The sequence below is a fragment of the Oryza brachyantha genome, chromosome 1 (assembly GCF_000231095.2).
Source record: "Oryza brachyantha chromosome 1, ObraRS2, whole genome shotgun sequence".
In the NCBI taxonomy this organism is placed as follows: Eukaryota; Viridiplantae; Streptophyta; class Magnoliopsida; order Poales; family Poaceae; genus Oryza; species Oryza brachyantha.
In genome coordinates this window covers 27,034,163-27,059,997 of record NC_023163.2, presented here as the reverse complement: position 1 = coordinate 27,059,997, position 25,835 = coordinate 27,034,163, and the positions used below count along the sequence as shown (strand labels likewise).

Sequence of the window (25,835 nt, the reverse complement as noted above, 5' to 3'; positions counted from 1 at the left end):
TTGTACTCGGATACGAAGGAAAGAAATGATTTACTCCGACAGTCTGGACCCACCTGGCATTGAGCGTACGATACGAGAAGGTGTGCGTGGCATACGTTCACTGTTCTTCCCCGACTTTGACTCCAGACTACACCACGGCTTCCCCGCCGGATCTCACCTCCCGTCTCTGCCCCCAAATCCTAACCGACGGCATCGGCCATGATGGATTCCGACGCCGAGTCGTCGGCGGCGGCCGGCGGCGGTGAGGATCACGGAACCCTGGCCCTCGACTCCTCGTCCGCGGCCTCTACCGACCCGCTGCTCCACCCGCCTCCGTCCCCCACGTCCACCGCCCCCTCTCCCACCGCGACCGCCTACCACGACGCGTTCATCGAGGAGGAAGAGGACGGCGAGGTTGACTCAGCCCCAACCCCCGCGCCCCGCGTCCCAGCTGCTGCCGACGAGGCATCCCCGGAGTTCCCCCAGATCACCGTTTCCGAGCCTAAGAAGCACGCGGAACCGGCGACTGGAGCAGCGGGCGTCATTCCTGGCTCCGGGAGCTACTTCTCCTACCTCATCACCACCAGGATGGCCGACGGCGGTCTATTCCGCGTGAGGCGGCGCTTCCGCGACGTCGTCGCTCTTGCGGATCGCATCGCCCTGGCCCACCGCGGGCTCTTCGTCCCCGCGCGACCAGACAAGAGCATCGTTGAGGGGCAGGTCATGCAGCGGCATGAGTTCGTGAACCAACGCTGCGCCGCGCTTCAACGCTACCTCAGCCGCCTCGCTGCGCACCCCACCATCGGCCGGAGCCCCGACCTCCACGCCTTCCTGACTGAGCCAAGCGGCATTCCCACCTCGGCGGGTGAGTCACCCAGGTCGGATCCCGCGTTGAGTGCTGCCACGTCCACTGTCGTTACCGCTCCAACGCCGCCTGCGAAGGCTGGGAGAGATTTTTTTGGTATGTTTAAGGATCTGAAGCAGACGGTGGCGAATGGCTTGGTGACAGTGAGGTCGCCTCCAGTGGAAAAGGAGACTGATGCAAAGTTCCTCATGCACAAGGCCAGGTTCGAGGATTTTGAGCAGTACCTGACGACGGTATCTCAGCAGGTACCTCTGCTTGTCTTTGCTGCTTTAGCTCTATGCTGGAGCACACCTGTTATCCTTCTGCATGTTAGTGAATTATCATCGTCAACAGGAAGGCAGGGGAAATGAAGACAGTGTGCATAGTAGTGAATTATCATCGTCAACAGGAAGGCAGGATAAATGAAGAAAGTGACAAAGAGTTCCTCCTCCTGCATGCTTATAATTTGTGATTTCAGCAACAAATAGATACGCTGTTTCATAAGTTTACAGTGATATGCACATAAATAAACGCACTAGCTAATCTTCTCTTTCGCCGGAATTGTAGGTAGAGGCTCTTCTTAAAGCCTATGATGATCTTAGAGAAACTACAGCTCACCTGGGAATGACATTCATTAAGCTGGCAAAGTTTGAAAAGGAGCAGGATACATGTAATTCTCAGAGAAAAAGAGCTGCTGATATCAACAAATTTGCAAATGCTATTGTCAAAGTGAGCAGAGCACAAACAAAACTAAACGCTGAAATAAAAAAACATCTGGTATGTTGGAAATTGTAATAGAAGGAATGCTTGCTTGAATATTGCCATTTGCTTCTTATGATTTCTTTTCTTGAATTGTAATATTATTTTGCTTTGACAGGGCGCTATCTATGAATACTTGGAGACAATGACTTCTGTTCATAATGCTTTTACTGATCGCGCAAACGCTTTGCTTCGTGTGCAAAGTCTGTCAGCAGACTTATTTCTCTTGCACACCCAGGCAGCAAAACTTGAGTCTGTATCATCAAGAGGAATGGGCCAGGAGAGATCAAGATACCAAAAGATTGAAGAACTGGAAGAAACAATAAGAAAAACAGAAGATGAAAAAAGCAATGCACACAAGGAATATGAGCTTATCAAGGTAATCGCATGAACTTGTGGATTAAACCGAGCGTACAATTTTTGCACTGTACTTATTATTCTGTTCAGCTGAATGTTGACTTATTGTTCATAACGGATATATATTTAACTTCTGTATAAGTACAGACGACAAAATCAACTACAGTATGGTTTGATATATTTTTCTGTTTTGGATACTTTTGGAAGAGAAATACGACCAGCTGCCATGAAGCTGGATGCATAACCTAATTGTAGCATGTTCAGTTTACGTTCGTAACAGAGTGCTATTTGTTTAACACTTTACCTTGCAATATGTGATGACTTGAAACATCAGCTATAAACGATATGTGCATCATCTGTGCAGTCTATATATTGCTCATTAGGGAGCATAGTTTTTTAACTAAGTGAAAATTCACTCTGTATTTCATTTTAAGCTGTCAGAAGTCACAATCAATTTAGAGCTGTGCTGTCGATACTAGCAGCATTGGTACGATAAGTATTGCTTTGAAATGAACAAGAGTCACAGTCAATTTAGAACTGTGCTGTTGATACTAGCAGCATGGGTACGATAACTATTGCTTTGAAATGAACAAGAGTCAAGATTGTTGGTTCCAAAAATGGTCATGTTTGAGGCTTTGGTCTGTGGTGAATGCATTCAGAGTCCATTCGTTATTTTTTATGTCAAATGAGTTGCTATATACGCACAGATCTGTAAGTTTTCACAATGCAATATTCTGCAAGTTAGAAGATGGTAATATGATATATGATTTGGTTGTGCTATGCTATGTACTGGGACCTGGTTTCTTCTTCTGGAAAACCTGTAGATGTTTATTTTCCTGTTCGAACCTGTAATGTCATGACAATACTTAAGTATGGTTGAGCCTATCAATTTAGCCCATTAGCTATATTTATTAGAGTAGTTTTCATTTCAGTTATTGACAGAACACTGGAGTTTTCTCTTTAATCTTTTCCTATGATGCAGGAAAGCAACATGAATGAGATCATAAGGTTTAACAAACAAAAACGCCATGGTTTGGTGGAGATGCTGAAAGGCTTTGTAAGAAATCAGGTAGAAGCACTAAAATTCAATTACAATGTTATTCTTTTGTCAGCTGTTGTTGATCCTTTGAATCTATTAATGAAAAACAGATGATGAATATGCCTTTACTTCTCTAATCCAACAAAATTCCAAGAGTATAGTTAGTATTGAGATGGAATGGAAGTTACTGTGAATTTGTGATCGTATAGTGGAGTATCTGATAAATTAAATTCAGTGGGTGATGCTTCCTATCAATCTGCAAAGCTAACACCTTCAAATCAGTATAGTGGCAACCATCATTGTATGAAATTGCCTCGCACAACTTTGAAGTCTGCCATGCCAGCCCAATCTTTTCGCTTATATTAAGCATAAGCGAAATAACTTATTAACAATTAAAAAAATTGTGGGTTTTATATACGTATTCTTGGCGATCTAAAAGCAAAGGCTTAAAAATAAACTATGATAAAAACCTCCTAAAATCAACTCCAAATTTAAGTTCTAAAATTAAAATTTTGATCGATAAGCATAAACATAAGCGAAAAGATGGTGGCCTATCTCTATCCATGTAGGATACTAGGACCGGTTCACTTTCTACTCAGTCTCAGCTTTGATTACATTTGTCAATATAAACCTATGGACATGTCATATGTGCCTTTCCTTTTTGTGATTCCGCTGGTGATCTGCACGCTGAGTGTCTCAGCTGTTGGAGAGGAGGGGTCAAATTGCCGTTGTTGATATTAGAGCATTAGTGGTGCCATACTGGTGACTATGCTTATAATTTATAAATGATTTAGTAGGGTACTGTGTTTATTTCTTGGAAAGAGTTTGCAATCTCATAGCAATCAGTTTCACCGTTCATGCTATTAGAACTTGACGCCAAGAGTATATTTCATATTTTCAGTACATCAACCTGACATCAATCAGGTCAACCTGCAACCTCTTTCATTTTGTTTTTGATTTTCAAAACTTCCTTTTATCCTCTTGATATCAACAGTACACTTCATATTTTCAGTAAACGCAGTCACCACAAAGCTATTAAAACTTGCATCATTGTTCTTTTGCAATGCAGGTTTCACACTCAGATCAGATCTCTAGTATATGGACAAAGATAGCAGAAGAAACCAAAGGATATACAGACAGGAGCAGCTGAAGTAGGATGTAAATATACATGTTAATGTTAGCCGTTTATCCAGATCAACATCAGTTACAACATTGAAAATCGTCTTATAGCATAGAGTATAGACTATATACAGAGATGTCACACTTCCCTCCATCCCGAGGGCTGTTGGATCTCCGGCTGTATAGCAGAATTTCTGAGGAAATAGAACCAAGTGACCACCAAACCATCACAACCTGTTTTCTCCCAGTTCTTTTTTCCACCCTGGGCTCTATTGTAATGTTGAGTTTCTGCACAAATGCACGAAACTAGCTAGCTGGAATTCTCTGGTTCCTGAGAGAATCACGTACACGAGATTTCTTTTTGGTCTCTGAAAATATTAGTACGCATGCACTTACCTATCAGCTGTTCTGCTGCCATATCTACTTCTTTTTGTTTCCTCTATGTAGGACTGGATGGCTTTGTGATGTACAACGGTTTGACCCGATATTATGCTGGCATTCACCAGGCAAGACGAGCCACGTTTCCTCAGAAGGTGAGCCACCCATTCCAGCAGTCTGCTGACTGGGCATACTCCATGACTCGTGGGCGGTGAGCCTGCGGTATGGGTGCCTCGTGCTCGTGGCGATGAGCTGACGACACCTTTTGGCCCCATAACCATCGGCATCAGCTGCTTATCCCTACACGCAAGTATCTTTTTGGCAGTAGGTGATTGTTCTGCTTATTAGGGAAAAAGCTAGGGAAAAAGCTAGATGATATATTTCTAGGTGAAAATAATTTATAAATAAAAAAATATACATGTTCTTCGTAATTTAAGGCTGAAAATAAACTAGGATTAAAAACCTTAAAATCTACTCTAAATTTAGGTTAAAAATTTAAATTTTGATTTATAACTATAAATAGAGACGAAAAGACGTGGCTCACCGGGACCCTGGTGGTTCCAAACCTGTATTTTGACGAAAGATTTCTTCTCAAACTTCCTTTGTGTGCCCAGAAGTACATATTGCTCTCTACAACGACAGGTGCACTAGTTCCACTGGTTCAAAACCGGACGACAAGAGGAAAAATGTGGAGCGACAGATATCACTCCAGCTCTGCCATGAAAAATCGAAAAGCAGCTCCGGTCTCCACCACGAGAAATTCTCCAAAAATCTAGATTCCAAATTCCATTCCCTGTGCAACTTCAATTCCTGCCCCACTTGTTCTTCCTTCTACACATTTTTTCTGCAAAAAAAAAATACTATGACACAATTTATATAATATTTACGTAATGTTATAAATAATAAAATTAACCATTATAAATTTAAAAATCTACTCTACCACGTAAGATAATAAACTCCGTAAACTTTTAAAGAATACATACCTGTTTTTAATCGTTAGGAAGCATGCGCAGGCAAACAGAAAAAAATGAGCACCCTTTAGGCCTTGTTTAGTTGACAAACTTTTTGGGCAAAAGAGTCACGTCGAACGTTTGATTGGATGTCGAAAGGGATCTTCGAATATGAATGAAAAACGAATTTCACAGTTCGCCTGTAAACCGACAAACCGCGAGACTAATTAATACATCATCAACACATGTGTGTTACTATAGTACTTATAGTTAATCATGGACTAATTAGATTTAAAAAATTCGTCTCACGATTTCTCGCATAACTGTGTAATTAGTTTTTATTTTTATTTATATTTAATGTTCTGTTCAAATGTTCAAAAATTCGGTACGATGTTTTTGAAAAAAATTGAAAACTAAATAAGGCCTTAAAATCGCTGCCGCATCATGATTACGCCTCGTCCTGCAGTAAAATATTGTTTTCACCCAATTCACCGTCATTCTCCGCCTCGGATAGGATGATCGAAATGGCGAAAATTGGGCAACCACAAGCTCGAGAGAGAAGTGAAACGGGCGACAGTTTACCTCGCGAGGCAGCGACCACAAGCTGCTGCTGCCTGCTGGTCTGCTACGCCTCTGGAGTCTTCACCTCCCTCTATCTCCCCTCGCCGCCGGCGCGTCGGCGTCGCCGCGCTTCCGCCTGGGGAGAATGCTGCCCCACGCGCCCACCCGAAACCCGGCCGCATGCAGGTTCATACCCCTCCTCCCACCAAAGCCGCTCCTCGCTCCCGCCGCCGCCGCGGCGGCGTCCCGTGGCGGTCTCTGCGTCGCCGCCGCCGCCTCCCGCCGAGACTTCCTCCTCCTCGTCCCTTCCCTCGCCGCGACCTGCACCGTGCTGCAGTCCCTCCCGTTCTCCGCCTCCGCCGCGGACGATGAGAAGCCGGCGCCGGCGGCTGCCCCGGCTCCACCCCCGGCGGGAGAGCCTGAGGCGGAGGCGCTGTCGAGGGTGTACGACGCGACGGTCATCGGGGAGCCGCAGGCCGTGGGGAAGGACACGAGGCGGAGGGTGTGGGAGAAGCTGATGGCCGCGCGGGTGGTGTACCTCGGTGAGTCCGAGCTCGTGCCCGACCGCGATGACAGGGTGCTCGAGCTCGAGATCGTGAGGAAGCTGGCGGCCCGGTGCGCCGAGGCCGGAAGGAGCATTTCGCTTGCGCTCGAAGCCTTCCCCTGCAACCTCCAGGAGCAGCTCGACCGTTTCATGGATGGGAGGTTGTTCCTGACTCCTGTTTACATGTAGTGATTAGTCTATGTTTATCTACCTTATCGACTTATTGTGATTTGTTTGTAGATTTGGGTTTAGAGATTTTGAGTTATAATCGTCTCAAATTGTCATGCTGTAGTTTGATGTTGATACATGTTGAGCTGTGAGATTACTGAGGCTCGATTTTGTAGAAACTTGAGCTGTGAGTACTAGTTAAAATTGTCCCGCAGCAACATCACCAAACAAATGATGTACTGGAGTATAAAGGTTCCAACCAGTTCAACCCAATTGGATTTCTAGAATATCATGTACCTACTAGACTGCAAGCATGATGGCAGATGGCCATGTAGCTTCTGTGCAAATCAATATCAAACTAGTGTCTGAATACTGATTATGTCAATAGCAACTGCATTTTTTATAACTTCCAATACACTAGCCTTGTTATTAACATGCATTCTTTGTGCAGAATTGATGGCAACAACTTAAAGTTGTGCACATCTCACTGGGCACCAGAGCGCTGGCAGGAGTATGAACCCCTTTTGAACTACTGTCGTGATAATGGAGTCAAGCTTGTTGCCTGTGGAACTCCACTTGAGGTAATCCATATATGCTACATTGCCCAGCAAAAAAATTGCGTGTGATTTGTGCAGTTGTATTGCCACAACATATTTTGTATACAAGTGCAATTTAGTCATTTTATATTGATATTACACTATTCCAATTGGCAAGCCTTTTCTTGTATTCTATAGTTCGTCTAGTGCCTTTACCCACTGAATAAAGACCTATTTTTCACCCTTCCATTGCTCTATGTCCAAGAAAATAATTCCCCCCCTCTTCTTTTTCTTCCATGTCCAAGAAAATGTTCTGATATAGTGATATGCATTATCTTTCAATATTTGATTTATTTTTCTTTATTTATATTATTTTGTGAATAATATAATTATACGGTTTATTTCCTGGCTAGGTGTCAAGAACTGTCCAAGCAGAAGGAATTAGAGGCCTTTCAAAAGCACAAAGAAAGCTGTATGCTCCTCCAGCTGGATCAGGCTTCATTTCTGGTTTCACGTCCATCTCAGGCCGATCATTGATAGACAAGATTTCATCAACTCACGGTTCTCCATTTGGCCCAGGCTCGTACCTATCTGCACAGGCAAGAGTAGTCGATGATTATACCATGTCCCAAACAATAATGAAAGAAATTACTAATGGAGATCCTTCAGGGATGCTCGTTGTTGTAACTGGTTCAAGCCATGTTATATATGGTTCACGTGGAATTGGAGTCCCTGCCAGAATATCTAAAAAGATGCAAAAGAAAAAACAAGTTGTAGTACTTCTTGATCCTGAGAGGCAAGGTATTAGGAGAGAAGGTGAAATCCCCGTAGCTGATTTCTTGTGGTACTCCGCTGCCAAGCCATGCAGTCGCAATTGCTTTGACCGTGCTGAAATTGCTAGAGTTATGAATGCGGCTGGTAGGAGGCGTGAAGCCTTACCGCAGGTATCGCTTGATCCCATCAATATCTGTGGTGTTTCATAACTTAATAATTGTAAATGCAGTGGATAGAGGTGCAAGTCCAAAGGAAAATATAGCTATTGACAGACAGACTTATATTTGATCAAACAGTCAATTGAACCCCTCAAAAATTAATTAATTGGTGCAAAAAAATTTGCTAATACACCTTTTTTATCATTTATCTCTGAGCTAATGGTTTTTTCTGCTTTGAATTTATGACAGGATCTTCAGAAAGGGATAGATCTTGGTGTGGTTTCTCCTGAGATATTGCAGAACTTTTTTGACCTTGAGAAATATCCTGTTATGGCTGAACTGATTCACCGATTCCAAGTAAGCAGCTGCTTTGAAGTATACACTTTCCTTAATTGTCAGTAAAACATCGATAAGAATGCTGATATACCAATAATAGAGCTGCTTCATGGTTAAATTATATAAAAAAGTCATTTCATGCAGGGTTTCCGTGAAAGGTTATTAGCTGATCCCAAATTCCTGCATAGATTAGCTATTGAAGAGGGTATATCAATTACCACCACACTCATAGCACAGTATGAAAAACGGAAAGGAAGATTTCTCGAAGAGATCGACTATGTGCTTACTGATACAATTAGAGGTTCCGTTGTTGACTTCTTTACAGTGTGGCTTCCTGCTCCTACTATTTCACTCTTATCTTTTGGTGATGGTGGTTCTGGTGATAGTTTGGAGCTTGTCAAAGGACTTTTAGGGTCACTTCCAGATAATGCATTTCAAAAAGGTATTATGGGGCAGAGCTGGAACACAAATCAGAGGTTTGCCTCAGTGCTGATGGGTGGAATTAAACTTGCTGGTGTTGGATACATTTCTAGTATTGGAGCTGGAGTTGCTTCAGATGTTTTGTATGCTGCTCGTCGAGTTTTGGGACCTTCTACAAGCATTGCAACAGCACGCAGAAGAACCCCCATCTGGAAATCAGCGGCTGTTTATAGTTGCTTCCTTGGAACATCAGCAAATCTGCGATATCAGGTACAGAGTAGCTCACTGCTGTATAATTTAACTGGGGGCTTGCAACTTTGGTAGTTCAGCTCATATGCTATTGATAACTCACTGTTGAATTAGCTTGTCCAGTAATTCGTGATGAAAATAAAGGCAAGTTATCTCCCGTTCCATTTTATGAATGATTTCTAATCTTTTCCAATACATCTGTTAAGGTCATTGCTGGTCTGGTGGAGCATCGCCTAGGAGAATATCTGATGGTTTACTATAATCAGCCACTTCTTGCTAGCTTGTTGTCCTTTGTCTCACGGACAATTAATTCATACTGGGGAACACAGGTACACTGTTTCTTCACTTTTATCTCCATTATAATTTTTCCATAGCTAGTTGTGTCCTCAGGCTAGTTATATATAGAGTGGGGGTATATAGAGCTGTTAATTCAACAATAAATATTCTCAAAAACTCCTATAAACATGTATCAATATCGAACCATATAACTGTGGAGGGGATATGGTTAGTTGAGATGAAGAGGGAAATTCCCATTATCCACTAGTAGTGTATTAGTATAATAATTCTAGGTATAAGTAGGCCTTAATCAGCTTCTTTGTTTGATAAAGCATTTTGTTAAACAACTTTATGGACACTAGTGAAAACCTTACATTGATAGGACTTGCAATCCACCATTCCTTTTCTGAAACTTATGTTTGATTGATGCAGCAATGGATTGATCTTGCACGGGCTACAGGCTTGCAAACTAGTAAGAAAGAACTACCATCTCCAGATATTTCAAGTTCACCTGACATGCCACTGTTAGAATGTGGCACAACAGAAGTACAGAACGTGGATGATAGCAACAGCCAATGAAGTAAACATACATAGCCAGTGACTCGGCCCGTTTGATTTTGGCAATTCAACACAAGGACAACTTTTGTTTTGATGCACACCATACTGTACAGGCATATAGACGGGAAAGTCTTCATATGGCAGATTGAAGGTCAGTCCCAAACCTATAGTCCGGCCAATTTTACACCCTTCCAGAGTATATACATGTATTTGTACATCAGTGAATGAAGCAAGTCAATTTTGGAACATCATGATTTTACACACGGGATTTCCCTCTGAATACATCCTATTTACATTCTGAAAGCAATGTTTTCTTAAGGATTGGCTAAGGTCGGGCGGGCTAAATCATTCTATTGGCTGGATGCGATGTTTGCTCGTTCATCGAGCCAGATCAACTTCCAAGGGATATTTCTTCTGCAACCTCGTCTTCTTGCTTATGTTTATGCTTATAAGCCAAATTTTAAATTTTAAAACTTATTTTTGAAGTTAATTTTTAATTGTCTCTTCGTAGTTTATTTTTTATCATTTTTCTTTTAGATCACTAATAAGAACATGTATATACAAATTTTACTCGTAATTTATTTTTTAATCACTGGTAAGTCGTTTGCTTATGTTTAATATAAGCGAAACGATGACCTGCTGGTTTACTAGTGAGCTGCTTTCTTGTTGACATTTTTGCAACAACGTAACCCCTCTGTTTTGAAATATGGAGTGTGTTTAGTTTTGTTAGGATAAAAGTTTGACTAACAATTATTTTGACTGTTATTAGATTCGTATTGGAAAATATTTTCTTATCATTATACTTTTGTGTCACGTAAGTAATATATTAATAGATTAGGTTTTGGTTAAATCCATATCTTAATAAAATAAAATAGGTTCAAAATACTATTTTGAAGTGGAGGGAGTACCATGGAGTGCTCCAAGCTTCCGATGCCTCCATAGCCTCCTGTTCTACATTTCTAGAAGTGCTAAAGTCACAGCCCTTGGAATATCTTTATGTTGACACTTGAGAACCATGGGTGCTATCTAACGTGTGAAACCTGAAGTGGATGTCTCGCGGGCATATGTACTGCCTGTTCATCCATGATCCCAAATACACTGGAGGAGTGCAGGTTTCAGGTATCCAGCACGCTTTTATCCTGTCAATGACAATACTCAAATAATACTCAAACTCGAATAATAATCAAACAAGTCCACGTCCATCAGCCTCCGGCTGTTGCGACGGGAATCAAGTTCTCAAGTCCCAACCATCCAACGCAGCAATATTCACCTCCAAAAAGAATATGGTGATATTCATCTATTCCAATAACCTAAATATGCTGCCTCGCCATCCGACCTCTGGACCACCGAAAACCGTATCCAAATTAAGTCTAACAGCAGAAATGACAAGGCAAAAACCAGGCATCCAGATAGACGTAAACAATTGTGTGCACTCTCTTAATCTTCGTCTTTTCGCTAATGCTTACAAACCAAAATTTAAATTTTAAAATTAAATTTAGAGTTGATTTTTGATTCTTTTTTCACCAAAGCTTATTTACCGGCATTGACTTTTTGATCGCTAAGATTACATATATAAAATTTTTATTTCTAAATTATTTTCAACTATATCATTTGATTTTTTATCACCCCTATCTGTCTCTCCAAACGAGAAATCTACTACACGGTACCAGAACAAGGAGCACAGGGACCCACATTTAAGCTCTCGAAGAGTGTATTTTGTGCAAAATTTTTCTATACAAAAATTCTCATCTAACCTTTCGAAAGTCAGGTTAATTTAGTGGTTTATACAGATAAATATATATCCCAAAATTTGATGATTCAAGAAAAGAGAATCTCATAAGGAAAGAATAAGGCTTGAGGGTGAATTTGAGTGAGGTACAAAGAAAAGATAAAACACCAAACAAAATGAGATACTATTGCAATCTTAAAAAATATTAATTAATTTTTAAATCAACATTTAGTTAGAAAGATTTTTGTAAAAAAATTATATCGGTTAGTAATTCACGAATTGTGGCTATGGAAAACAATACATTTTTTCTTTCTTTTGCCTTGAAACGAATGGCAACCAGTAGAACTTCTCGGGAAAAAGACAGACATATACTCCTATTCAATACTCATATAAAGTCATATCTGTATTGGAAAACGCTCCGCGTACTATAGAATACGTACGAGCAGATTTTGCGCGCCCTCGCCACGATTTCTGCTACGTGCTGATCTCCGCGGCGACGCCGTCGCCTCGACTTGCTGCTGCTGCGTGCTGCCGTTAAATCGTGAGTACAAACATCGTACGCATAGCATTGCTCTATCTGTATTCCCTCCAAAATCGAGTCAACACACTGTTCAATTCAACTGATACCAGTGAGAGAGTTTTGTATGGTTGACAGTCGTACTTGAAACTCTCGTCACATCACATACCCACGGCCAGCCAGCGTGACAGACGGGCCAAACGCCGGTGCGCTCCCGTCCCTGACACTTGCCAGGTTGGCTGCCCTACCTGACAGCGCCGCTGCCACATGTAGAAGACCCCGCAGTCTTTTACTCCTCCGGGCGATGCGTGGATAGAATAGCGGAACGCCTGGCTCGCTGACTTTGGGGAGAGGAAAACGGTGGATTTGATCCCAAATCCTGAGGGGGTGTTTAGGCCTTGTCTAGTTCTAAAATTTTTTTTTCCAAAAATATCACATCGAATTTTTGATATCTAAATAAAGCATTAAACATAGATGAACCAAAAAACTAATTGCACAGTTATGGAAGAAATCTTGAGACGAATCTTGAGCCTAATTAGCCTATAATTAGCTATAAGTGCTACAGTAACAAGCAGGTCCTAATGACGGATTAATTAGGCTCAAAATATTCATCTCGCGGTTTATATGTTAGCCGTGAAATTCGTTTTTTCATTCGTGTCCGGAAACCCCTTCCGACATCCGGTCAAACATTTGACGTGACACTTCTTCTAAAAAATTTCTTAATCTAAACACCACCTTAGATGACAAAAAATTTTGGCATGAATGCCACATCAGACGTTTGACTGGATATCGAAATGGGTTTTTAGACACAGATGAAAAAAGAATTTCACAGCTCGTCTGGAAACCGCGAGACGAATCTTTTGAGCCTAATTATGCCGTCATTAGCACATATTGGTTAGTGTAGCACTTATGGCTAATCATGGACTAATTAGTCTCAAAAATTCGTCTCACGATTTCTCATATAACTGTGCAATTAGTTTTTTGGTTTATCTATATTTAATGCTATATTTAGATGTCTAAAGATTCGATGCGTGTTTTTACGAAAATTTTTTGAACTAAAAATGAATACTCGCATATTTCTGACGGATGCCGAGGCGGTCGGTGCCGGTACGGCAGGTGCGGGTGCAGCACCAGCTCCCGGCGCCCATGCGAAGCTTCCCGGCTGCTTCCTCCCCAGCTGCGGGAGCGGGAGCGTGATCTCTACTACCATGCCACCACGGCGCACGTGAACGCTCCATGAGTCCATCTGTCACTCACGCCCTCGCCTGACAGGTTACAAACAGGATTAGTATACTCCTAATCTACGCGTAAATTTGTAATCAAATCAGTGGGTTAAGGTTTCGTTCATGTATCGTCAGTCCGTATCTGGACTCTGGAGGTGGCGGCAGCCGCACGTAGATGGCACGATCTGTTGCACTGTACACACCAGCTGGCAAGGAGATCGTGAGCCCGTACGGGGGAGGGGGAGCACAGGATCGATCCGTCCGGCTCGGTCGGGAGACGCACGCGAGATTACTACGGTTGGGAATTCCGGACTGGAACGACGAGGCACCTCGCCTCGCGTTGCGAACGCACTCGCCGGCGTCGGGCAGAGACGTGCGGTCCAAAACGCGGCTGCTCCTGCTCCCCCGCCCGGGCCGCACGTACGCGTGCCGCCCATCCGAAAGACCTCGTGGCCCTGGGAAGCATGCGTGCGGTGCGTTTCGTGCTACACCGCCGAGGCGCCGAGGCAAGTGGTAGCGGGACGGTTGGGGCGCCGGGGCACAGCGGTCTCGGTGGCCGTGGTTACTGCAGATTTGGGCGGTTTGGCGAGGGGGATATGCACCCGATCGCTTGCACAGTTGCGCGCCCGGTCGGCGTGCCGTGCCGCCACCGTGCAGGTGCCGCGCAGCCTGGTAGGCAGGCAGCTTCCGGGCTACGGCCTTCCCAACGTTTTCTGTTGGGTTCCTACAGCCTGGGGAATGTGAGAATGTCATCGTGGCATCTCGTGGCTGAAAGTTTGGTTCCTAGCTTCCCCGGTCGTGAAAGGTATGTCTGGACATTATTCCCGGTTGCTCGTACTATTTTGGTGCGGTATGCCAAAAAAGTCACGAATATATAAGGTATTCACTGTAGATAGAGATATGATTTTAAGTCATGTACCGTGGACATAAGCTTGTTGTCTTTTTTGCGCCACATAAGAAATCCCAACTGTTCTAGACAACAATTTCCGAGGAAAGAGAGGTGAGTTATCTCTCGTGAGAGAAACGAATCGACGGCTCCATCGGCGTTGTATGGGACATCTTTCCGACGACAACAGGTTTGATCTCGTCTATTAAATGGCGCATGAAGCTATATTCATGCTTGATCATGGACACATACGGAAATTAAATAGTTTATAGACCATTAAATAAATAATTTATTGTACAAGTTAGCTATATGTGACATGGTAAACCTTACCGATAACGTTCTTCTGAACTATTGTATATATCCTTAATCAATACATATAATCTAGAGTTATGACATGTACAATAGTTGAGATAAAGAGATTTTCAATTATTAATACTACAATAACAACAACAACAAAAAAATTATTACCATCCTCTTCTTTTTATTCAACATATACAACAAAATTTTCTTCGGTAAATACCAAGAGTCAGACATGAGTCTTTATCATGCGTAGTAACCATTTCTCTTTCTTTCTATCTGTCTTTTCAATGTTACCAAATTGCTTGTATGTTAATGAAGAGAGTCTGCTACTAAAACCCGTAAGTTGTTGTTGGTTCAACTCGTTTTTTTTTTATTTTCTTATAAAAGGCTTATTCAGCCCTGTTTTTCATTAAAACCATATGAAACAAGTATCAAGAGGTTACCGGGGTTACCGGTTTTATATTAAACCCAAAAGCCAAAAGAACTAAAAGAGAACTGACTCGAAGACATGCCAAAAGGCCTCTGATGTTCTAACAAAACAAAATAACATCACCAAAATTCAGCCAATCTCTGCTCTAGAGTCGTGTTGGGTTCTTGCAATCTGTTGTAGAGCGCTTATCCATCTGTCCAGCTCGCTTTGTTCACCATCCTTCAACAACATCTTCCACTGCAGAAGGCAACATATAATTCTATAAAGAATCTGAGAAGGAGATTTTACCAAAACATCTCTAAAGATCATATCATTTCGAACCACCCACATCTACCAACAACAAGCTGCTATAATGCAAAAGCTAACTCTAGCAATATAGGATCGGCAATTCCAAAACGCACGATCAGCAAAATCCTCAAAAGAAAACCTTCTTCCAGATCAAAGCATCTCTACATAGTTACGGGAGTATGTTCAAGAAACCTGCTAATCTTGATAAAAGACAAACTCGGTCGAGTTACTTTCCTTTTCCCATATGATCCGTATTCCATTCTGTGGAGGTGGGTGCATACAACGATTTCGTTGGTGATTGAGATTTTTCAGATCTATGCTACTAAAGATTTTTTTTATATTTTATTTAAAAAAATATGATACATCATGTAAAAGGATAAGGCTAAAAGTAGCATATAAAGTGATAAATTCGTTGCCAAAAAGATAAACGGGAACCATTCAGCATAAGAACATCATGTGGTTTAATCAATTTATAATGCTAAGATTAACATCTAGTGATCTGCGAACTCTTGAATCTTGATCACCCTCTTCCCCATGCTATTTAGCCATTAGGGTTTAGGAATGTTCTTCATGAGAATCATTACAGATAATGCAAGGGAGATTATTAGTGCTAATCATTGCAAAGGGATCTTTCGTGGCAACTTCCTGCGTAAGAACGCAACAGGACGACCATCCTGAATTCCTGATATCCCGATATTTCAAATAATTTGTGTATTAATCTAACACTCTGACATCTCGGTTTTTTTTATTGCTAATGAAAATTATAGTAGAGATACCTCCAAAGGAATCTATGGGAAAGCAGAGAACACGTATCCAGTGAAGCAAAGCACTAAAAAAAGCGTAAACGAACCCTGCATGGCCCAGAGAACATGATGCACTGGTACATTTCTTTGTCCTACAGTGGTACAGCCTAGATATACTTGACAAGAAAATGCTCGTTGCATTTCATTTCATTGATTTTGCTATACCCACATCTCAACGAGGGATAGAGGTGTCCATTTTCTATGGGGGTGTTAGTAAATGTCCGATTACAATATATGACAGGGATAAAAATATGTCAGACATGAAGAATATGTAGCATAAATACAATACATGTAGCATTAATTTTGATAGTCCGAACATGTCAAGCGTCCTATAAGATCCTAAAAAAGACCATCTTTATTGGGACCCGTATGTTACCTCCTTCGGATGGTCTAACCCCTTCTTTGATGGAGGATCTTTGGGTGGTCCGACCTCTCTTTTGGTAAAGGATACTCTGAGTAGTCCATTCTACCCTCCAAGAAGCCCAACGCCTCGTTCGATGAAGGATCTTTCGGGTAACTCAAACTATCCTTCGGCGAAGAGTCCTTCCATGCCGCGAGTCACCGGTGTAGGGACACTGGTTTTCATAACATCGATAAAATGGAAGAAATACTTTTTGAAAGAAAATAATTAGTCTTTTAAAAGGGAGGATTGCTATAAACTTATAACACTGTTTGGTGCATTGCTGGTCCAATAGATGATTCAATATACTTGCAGGGTGAAAGTTCAATTTTGCATTTGCATATTTTATGGAACATTATACCATGCATAATATTCTTCTCTTAAAAATAAATTCCTTAACTAGTACCATTTTTTTCCTGACATAAGTTACATATACCCCTCAATGTTAACAAGAGGTTTATACCTCTCAATTTTTGTTTGAACGAACCTGCATACTGGTTGTGTTAATTTCATTTAATAAAGCAGGAAAAGGGTAAAAACTGTACAAGAATTGGGGTTTATACCTTTCAGATGAGCTATCAGCTACCCCTACTAGTTAACACTGAAAATACCTCTATCTCGCAATACCTCAAATGAACATGAAAAAGAACTCATAGGAATGATAGGATAACATGAGACCATATTAATGTTACGTTGGAGTGAGAAACCATATGGTGTATGTGTGAACTTAAACCATCTGAACATACAAGATCCTCCCTCAGGTTCTGAAAGCATATTTGCTTCGAATATTGAGACAGAAGTTAGATATCAAAGTTGTATTTTGAGAGCCTGAAAATGTACAAATAAACGATATGTTTTCAAATGGAAAAAAGTTTACTTCATCCTCTGAACTATCATGGTTGGTCTACAGTCTACTTAACCCCCTAATATATGAAATTGGATATTTCATCTCCTGAATTACGCAACCAGTTCAAATACCCCCTAGAGTGGTTTTATAGGTAGTTTTGCTGTGTACATTATGACATGGTGGTGGTTTTGGCCATGTGGAGTATAGAGGAGCAGTGACATGGTGGTAGCTAGTTCAGTATTTTTTTTCCACAAGTGAACTGGCTTGAGAATGATAAATATTAATGATAATATGTAATTTTTATGATTGTTGATCCATGAGTGAAAAGAAACATTTGATTCAACTTAAGTTTAATGGGTCAATCTTTATGCCATGCAAGCAATAGAGCTACCACGTTGGCATCTTCATGGCAAAATCACCTACAAAACCGTTTCAAAGGGTTATTTGATCTAGTTTTTGTACTTCAGGTGAGTGAAATATCTAGTTTTGATACATTAGAGGTTAAGTAGATAACCCTGATAGTTCAAGGGCTGAAGTAGACTTTTTCATTTTCAAATCGGAGAAAGTATAAAACAAACAGAATAGTTTGTGTTAGGAAACATTTGGTCGAAACCGTGTAGCACTTATGTGTAAATGTAGCATTTCTCTATTTAATAAGCGCCAAAGATAATTATGATTTGTGATGGCGCCCATCTCCACTTGGCGCGCTATATATATGCAAAGCTAGTCCGCTTCCTGTGCCACTCCCATCAAACTCACAAAAAAAAACCAAAACAGCAACCAATTAACAAGCGATCGAACACCAGCGCCGCTGAAGAAGACGACGGCGACGAGGACTACGGCATGGGCAACAGCCTGCGGTGCTGCCTGGCCTGCGTGCTCCCCTGCGGCGCGCTCGACGTCGTCCGCATCGTCCACCTCAGCGGGCACGTCGACGAGTTCAGCTGCCCAATCACCGCCGGCGCCGTCCTCGCCGCTCACCCCAACCACACGCTCACCACCGCGTGGTCCTCCGCCGGCGTCGGGTGCCCCACCAAGAAGCTCGTCATCGTGTCACCCGACTCCGAGCTTAAGCGCGGCCGCATCTACTTCCTCATCCCCTCGGCGACCCTGCCGGCCGACAGGAGGAAGAAGAACCGGCCGAGCTCATCCAAGAAGAGCAAGTGGCCGAGCCACCAACACAAGAGCAGCGGCGCGACGGCCGCGAGCACCGCGGAGCAGGACAACTACCTGAGGGAGCTGCTGTCGAGTGGTCACCGGAGGCGGCGGAGCGGCAGCCGTGTCGGCGTATGGCGGCCGCAACTCGAGAGCATAGTGGAGGAGACATCGGATTAGCTAGGGAGCTCGAAGAGCTCTCTTCTCTCTTCTTCTTCCAATTCTATATATTCTTTTTGGTTTTCTTCCTCATCTTCCGATGTGAATACCTCGAGCGACAAGGACATTTCCAGTTCTCACCTTCAATCCGTCGACGCATGCAGTTTCTAGCTCGGGAGATGATGGGAAAACTGTGACGGAATAAATGTAAAAAGAGCCCCGACGGCCCAACCTGTACAAAGAGATTTGGTTGTGTTCATTGAAACTTTCTAAAAAATAGCTTGTTTTCCTCTCTTTCTCCTTTCAATCCTTTCTGCTCATCTACTCCAGCTCAGGGATACCAATACCAATCGAAAAATATAAGTTAAAAATAGTATATTTTAAATTATAAATCATTATGACTGATTTCCAGTTTTGTTAAAAATAATAACAAATATTTGTGAAACCCAAATATGCTTCGTTTGGTTTTATGATTTCGAAACTGAAGAAATAGGACAAATTCATAAATTGAAATGTGTCGTGTATGTGCAAACACTATAGAAATTCAAAGAGCGGGAATTCAAAACCTATTGTGTTTGGATGGTTTAAAGGAATCTGATGAAATTGAGAGAGGAGAGAGAAGATGCATTGGGACTTCTTAAAAGAGCGAAATGATCTGTTAGTTCATGCTAAAAAAACCTATGAAATTGATGCATAAGATAGCAATTCATGGGAATTTGGCATGCTCCATCGGATCATCTATCGAACGACCAAAGTTTCTTTTAAGAAAAAAAGCTCAGGCCCAACTTTTTTTTTTAAGCCCCGAGGCCCAACTTTTCATTGAAGAAGGAAAAGGGCAGAAGGAACCGGGGTTACCGGTTTTACAATTCGGGATACAAAACAGCACTTCAATGTGCTCACATCTAGGTAACACCACAACACATCCATCGGCCCAGAAAGGCATCATCAAACCAAGCTTAGGTTACATCGCCTATAAATAGCAAAAACATCAACCCGCCCAGACTTAACATAGTAATACTTCAGCCAATCCCTTCTGTTGAATGAATCTTGAAGACGCCTTAAAAGTTGCAGGTTGAGATTCATCGCTCCAGAATACCTACCTATTCCTTTTTCATCAACTTCTTCCACTATAAAAGAAGACATATCACCCACGGAGGATATGAAGGGGAGATTTAGGGTGCGTTTGATTGGTGGTCAAGGTGGGATGGGATATGACCATCCATATTTTTAGGGATATGGTGATCCAGTTTTATGTTTGGTTAGATGGATAAGATGATCCAATTTTTTGTTTGGTTGGATGGATAGAATGGACATATTGAATTACTAATAAATAATAATATAAATTAATTATTATAGATTTTATCGTAATTAATATAAATTATCAATTAAAAATATCTATCATTATTAATTAACACTAATATAAACTTGGTAATTAATGTCAAAACAAGCTAATTATCACTAAACAATCACTAATGATCATGGTTCCGAAGATGGATGAGCTAATCCAGCCAATTTGGCCGGATACACCCATCCAGCATCTTCGTAAAATATTCCCTTTTTGGGCCACCATATCCAGTTTTGCCCATGAACTAAACACATCAAAAACCTGAACGGCCATCACTCATCCAAACATATCCCACCAACCAAACACACCCTTAGTAACTTGATCACGAAAGAACGTATCATTTCGTACATATCAAAAATACCAAAGTTAAAAGTGTGTGCATTCATCTATTGCAAGCTAGCCTATGGAACCACGGTGTTTCGATAGGTCTCATGTCTTTAACACGGCATGCACATACATCATTGATTCTTTTTTTTTTACCATGCCAACAATCCGATCGAACAACCCTTATCCTTGTTCGGTGTTTGACATGCCTCCTGTCGAACTTTGGTTGTTCAATAAAAAATATTAAACTTGCTATATCAGATCATTTTTCTTATTAAGATAGTATTACTTCTAAACAATCGAAATGAATTATGATATGTGGATCTCTGGGGCTTAGAAAATATGTCAGAATAACCACATTCATGTTATTTAACTTAATCCTAAAATATGGGTTGTTAGCCTTTTTCTAAATTTGAATTACAATATTTTTGGAATTATTTAGATTTGTATATGAAAAAATTGTGGCATAAGTAATTTCTGATTTAAGGGGGAATGCCTTTTTTTTATTCGTAGGAACTCTTGGTAAGACTTTGGCGTGGTCAGCACAATATCCATGCGACATTTTGACTGCGAACATGAACATGACAATAATAATTTCTGGTTTAAGGGCGTCAGATTTTCATTTTTTTAAAAAAAGAAAAAGTCAAATGACATATTTGTATATATAAAATAATTTATAAATAAAACTTTTATATATGTGTTCTTAGTAATCTAAAAGCAAAGAGTGAGAGTAAATTATGATGAAAAAAATCATAAATCAATTCTAAATCTAAGATTGAAATTTTAAATTTTGACTTATAAACATAAGCAAGGAGAAAAGGTGACGCTTTTTGATATAGTCAACTCAATCACCTTTTGAAAGATCAAGCCTGGGTATAGTACCGGTAGCATTATTTAAGCGAAGTCAAAATGCTATCTCAAGTTATCGACGTTAGGCATTTTAAGGTGGTACAGCACTGACATTTGTGGTAATCCCACAAGGGATGGCCCACTTACTCTTACTTATCATTTCCAAGTCGTGTAGCTTGGTTACTCTTGTATCCTGCTACAGTGCTACTAACCTTCTAGAAATCGTCAAGTCAATCTCGTAGTGGATACCCGCGACAAAAGAGCTCATGTGTATCTGCTACCGCCCCAATTCCACGATAAATTGCACCATTGATCCATTCTCTGTCTTTTCGGAGGAGACACGAATACCATTACTGGCTGTAAAGTTCGTAAATCCTCCACATCGAGTTGAGATTGCCCGGTAATGCCGGCAGTGGGACACACCCATCGCTCTGCTTACCGGCGAGCCGTTCAGGCGTGCGAGTCAAATACGGTGCGGGCGACACTGCGACCGTGTGCGCGCAGCCCGGTTACTCTGCAATCACGTGGCGGCAGCTGAGTTTCAAAGCGAACACCCGACACCAATTTGGCAAGGAGGCTCGACCGGTAGCCATCATCGTCTTGCCGGCGCATCCATATCCATCCGCTGCCTCGCCCGCGAGCGACCGGCCCCCTAACCTCAACGTATCAACGTCGCCGGGAAGTGGTCCATCGCGCAGCGCAAAGGGTGGAAAATTAAGGAAAAGTGCAAAAGGACGCCGCGCCGATGGGGAGAGGTGCAGCGACGCCTGCTGCGTCGCTTTGATTCGGTCCCGCGCGCCGTGCCGTCTGCCTGCTGCTGCCTCGCCATCCACAAGCGGGCCGCTCGGCTCGGCTAACCATCTCCCCACCCAGGTACGCGGGGTGCACGGCACAACGAGCGGCGTGGTGCGGGCAAACACGCACAAATTATTCTGGGTCTTTCGCCGCGTTCGTGCTCGTGATGGTGGTGGACGTTCCGGTTGAACGGCTTCGTCGAGACAAGGCCCGGAGCCGTGCAGGCAAGAGTTGCGGCCTGGCTTCTTACGTGTGTCCGTCCGCTCTGTGCGCCGGACAGGTTCTGGCTCGGTTACGCTGCTCGAACGGGAGTTCGCGCTGGTTTACTGCCTGTGCCCGTGGCGCTGAGCTGCGTTGCGTGGTTTGGACTTTGGACTTCTGCCGTTTCGTTCGTTTTCTAGGACACGGTCAAATGACATTCACGTGGTTAGGTATATTAAGAACCGTGGTCAAGATACACGGTCAAATACTTGCGTTGTGTGGCTGTTAAACTCGATTGTAGCTTTGCTTAGCTTCTTCCTGACTAGTTCTAACTCTGTTTTGTTGTTGCCTGTCCGTTAGTCGTAGTCGTGCGTATCTGTCTCCTCTCGGCTACGCGTGTACCTGACGAGGTGTGCTGGCGTCTAGCCGTCTAGCCACGCAAGGAGCCTGGAAGTACTAGCTGTTTCGGGCTAAGCTGATGAAACCGCACACGTCAGATTCTGACTATTAAGACATTTGATTATGCTATACCGTTGTTCATTTTGGAAAGAGCTGCCGGAAGCGATTTGAATCGATCAATCTATACAATTACAAGTCTTACAACACCGTGATCGATCTGGTATTGCGGAAGGTTTTTTATTTTAGAAATTTGTATTGCGGAAGTGTAAAGTGTAAAGACATATACAGATTTTCACCCAGTATGGAGAACATGAATATTGGAAGATGTAAAAAATCGAATTTGTATGTATTTATACAACATATTTCTATGTGGAAAAAATACAGAGCAAAATTTGCTGCGTATCCTACAGGAGTACATCCTTTCCTCCATCTCCATGTGTTAAGGGACGGTACCCTTTTCTGCAGCCATCTGCATTCCTGGGCCCTCCAAACAAATAAACAAATGTATCAAGACTACAGTATATCCTAAAATTACAGTTCCGACGTGTCATTTGAGATTTCCTACGACGATTCTTTCAGCGATCAGTAGAGCGAGTTCTGGAAGAACATGTCATCTCCGGGCTCCTCCTTGGCTCTCGAGGCGTGCATCGCGTCGTGCTGCCTCTGCTGCTGGTGGTGCTGGCTCATGTACGAGCCCCTGGCGTCGTCGAACCCGGAGAAGCCTCCGAAGCTGCTCCCGCCGTCCTGCAACGGCGCCGCGCCGCCACCGAGGACGAACGAGCCGCCCTGTGCGCCGAACCCGTCGGGCCTGAGAGCGTAGGACTGCGGCCCGGCGGCGCCGGACTGGTAGGACACGGTCGGCTGGTTCGGCAGGTACTGGTGGCTGGCGGCGGCAACCGGCGGCGCGGGGCGGTAGAGCGCGGCGCTCCCCCGCGCGGCGGGCACGTCGTGGTTGTGCTTGCCCTCGTAGGTGGTGATCACGGCGCGCAGGTCGTGGGACGCGCGCTCCACGTGCTTCCGCACGGGGCAACCGGCCGTGGTGCACTTGTAGTAGCTCCTGTATCCACAAGAGCAGCGTGCACGATAAGTACGACATACACATGCTCGATCGCGTCAATGGACGAACTCAGTATGCACTACATGAGGAGAGGGGAAATGGGATCTTTTTGGTTCTTCTTACCTTGGGTTCGGGTTGCCCTTCACCACCTTCTGGCCGTACTTTCTCCAGCGGTAGCCGTCGTCGAGGATGTCGATGTCGCTCATCGTTTGGACGACGACCCTTGGTTCCCGCACCGTCCGGTTGCCAGCCATGGAGATCCCCTCGCCGTCACCGTCTTTCCTCCTGATATTTCAGTGGACACAGGTTCAGTTGTCTGTTTCTCGCAACTAGTAACACGATTTGGCGCGAAGAGTGTTGCGAACAGGCACTCACCATCTCTTGGAGTCCGGCTCGTCGTCGTCGAACTCGTCGCCCCCGGCATTATTCCCAGCCCGCGGGGAGCCCACGCCGATCTCGTCGTCGCCGAACGACGCCGACGAGTTCTCTGGTGTCGCGGCCGTGCCGGACATGCCCCCGAAGGAATGCTCGGACATGTCGCCGCCACTCTGCAGGACCTGCGCCGCCGCCGAGCCGGAGCTCCTCCGGGTGTTCTGTGGCTTGGGGTGGTTGTGCGTGCCCTTGTACACGATCTCGGTGATCTGGCCGTCGAGCGACCTCTCCACCTTCTTCTTGGTTGGGCAGTTCGGGTAGGTGCACTTGTAGTAGCTGCGTGGGTTCTCGCTCCCCTTCACCTGCTTCTGCCCGTACTTGCGCCAGTTGTAGCCGTCGTCCGATGACCGCCTCTGCGACTGCGGTTGGCTGTACCCGCCGCCGCCCTGCACCTGTGGCGCCATCTCCGACGAGGTCGTCTGGAACGGCGCCGCGCCGAAGCTCGCCGTGTTGGCTCCCGCGTCCATGCCTGCAGGCTGCTGCTGGTAGCCCCATGGCTGCTGCTGCTGATGACCTCTGTATGCCTCATTCCCCTGCCAGAAAACAATATTGTTTAGAGACTATTACTAGTATAAGTAGTTTGGGTTTTGACACTTTGACTGTTGCAAACTGACGAGGAGCTAGCTAGGAGAAGCTACGAGATCTTGACACGTCAGACTTGATGTCATATCTTGGTTGCTGGATCAGTGAAAGGACGATACTACTATTGTTTCTTTTGGACAAAGTCAGCGCGGAACCCCTCGAAAAGGGTAACAGCTGACGTTAAGTTGCCCTCACTCACCAGTGGGGCCGGTGGGACCGGTGGCTGAAAAGTCGTCGTTCGCGCGGCCTCTTCGCTTGCCGGCGCCGTCTGGAACGAGAAGTCGGAATAGGAAGTCCTCTGCTCGTGCTTGCCGCCTTGATCGGCGCTCTGCGCCGCCACCTCCGGCCTCCAGTCGAAGTGCTGCGACGCGAATGCGCCCGTTGTCGGCGACGGGAAGATCTGAAAACGTCAAGGTGCACTCGCATTAGCATCTGAAAACCGTTCAGGAAATGACAAGGCGATGGCATGGCATTAATGGAGCTCGGTTCATTAGCGTGCGTGAGTGCGTGCGTGCTTACACTGGAGGTCAGGAGCACCGGCGAGCCGAGGAAGTCAGCCTGGTTCATGCCGATCGGGCTGTTGAAGAAGGACGACGGCGACACCGGCGGCGGCGAGAGCGGCAGCGAAGGCGGAGTCATGGCCTTGTACCTTGACGCCCCGCCGCCGGCCACCGCGTTGCCACCGAGGAGGTCCGTGAAGCTCGTGCCGGCGAAAGAGTAAGGCCCCGGCCGGGAATTGGCCGACGTCTCGATGCTCCCGGACGACGAGGTTGTCATCGGAAGCCCTCAGCTCGCGACCAAAACCGCGGACTCTCACGGCTAGCCGCCGTGCGGTGCGTGTCTCTGTCCGGCGTGTACGTTCGGGAACGAGGAGGGAGGAGGCGGCGGTGGAGGGAAAGAAGCCGGGGAGGGAAGAGGGAGTTTGGATTGCTTGGACGGACAGGACGAGTAGCTATATAGAGGTTTGAAACTTTGACCGTTGACTGGTCAAAGCTCGTGGCGTTTGACTGGCGGCGCATTGGCGAGAGCCCTTGCGCGATGCTGACGAGATAAAAACCCACCACTCAGGGAACGAGATCCACAGCTGCGTGGGGCCGCGGAGCCTGTTT

The 25,835-nt window shown here is 44.1% G+C and overlaps 3 protein-coding genes across 3 annotated transcripts; 2 read left to right on the top strand and 1 right to left on the bottom strand.

The window, feature by feature from the left end:
• Positions 1-94: 94 nt before the first annotated feature.
• On the top strand, positions 95-10,238 carry LOC102703088 (protein RETICULATA-RELATED 5, chloroplastic-like). The gene is made up of 13 exons (XM_040529276.1): positions 95-1,089; positions 1,391-1,600; positions 1,701-1,961; positions 2,922-3,008; positions 4,048-4,125; positions 4,604-4,686; positions 5,999-6,691; positions 7,150-7,279; positions 7,648-8,178; positions 8,416-8,523; positions 8,647-9,192; positions 9,378-9,500; positions 9,880-10,238. Exons 1-13 carry the CDS (start codon positions 199-201, stop codon positions 10,024-10,026), a joined length of 3,888 nt encoding a protein of 1,295 aa, XP_040385210.1. The 5' UTR covers positions 95-198; the 3' UTR covers positions 10,027-10,238.
• A 7,939-nt stretch (positions 10,239-18,177) lies between these two features.
• Positions 18,178-19,028, top strand: LOC102712866. Its single transcript, XM_040519932.1, has one exon. The coding sequence runs from the start codon at positions 18,272-18,274 to the stop codon at positions 18,761-18,763; it is 492 nt and encodes a 163-aa protein (XP_040375866.1). The 5' UTR covers positions 18,178-18,271; the 3' UTR covers positions 18,764-19,028.
• Positions 19,029-22,921: 3,893 nt separating this feature from the next.
• LOC102712589 (WRKY transcription factor WRKY24) lies at positions 22,922-25,611 on the bottom strand. The gene is made up of 5 exons (XM_006644871.3): positions 25,246-25,611; positions 24,926-25,126; positions 24,088-24,677; positions 23,836-23,997; positions 22,922-23,712 (listed from the first exon to the last, which is right to left on the bottom strand). Exons 1-5 carry the CDS (start codon positions 25,501-25,503, stop codon positions 23,238-23,240), a joined length of 1,686 nt encoding a protein of 561 aa, XP_006644934.2. The 5' UTR covers positions 25,504-25,611; the 3' UTR covers positions 22,922-23,237.
• Between the last annotated feature and the right edge of the window lie 224 nt (positions 25,612-25,835).

Coding starts and splice junctions, on each gene's coding strand:
- LOC102712866 (XM_040519932.1), top strand. CDS start 18,272: ATGGGCAACAGCCTGCGGTGCTGCCTGGCCTGCGTGCTCCCCTGCGGC.
- LOC102712589 (XM_006644871.3), bottom strand. CDS start 25,503: ATGACAACCTCGTCGTCCGGGAGCATCGAGACGTCGGCCAATTCCCGG. Junction 25,127..25,245: donor CGGTGCTCCTGACCTCCAGT/GTAAGCACGCAC, acceptor TGACGTTTTCAG/ATCTTCCCGTCGCCGACAAC. Junction 24,678..24,925: donor CGGTCCCACCGGCCCCACTG/GTGAGTGAGGGC, acceptor GTTTTCTGGCAG/GGGAATGAGGCATACAGAGG.
- LOC102703088 (XM_040529276.1), top strand. CDS start 199: ATGATGGATTCCGACGCCGAGTCGTCGGCGGCGGCCGGCGGCGGTGAG. Junction 3,009..4,047: donor AAGGCTTTGTAAGAAATCAG/GTAGAAGCACTA, acceptor TTTGCAATGCAG/GTTTCACACTCAGATCAGAT. Junction 8,524..8,646: donor AACTGATTCACCGATTCCAA/GTAAGCAGCTGC, acceptor CATTTCATGCAG/GGTTTCCGTGAAAGGTTATT.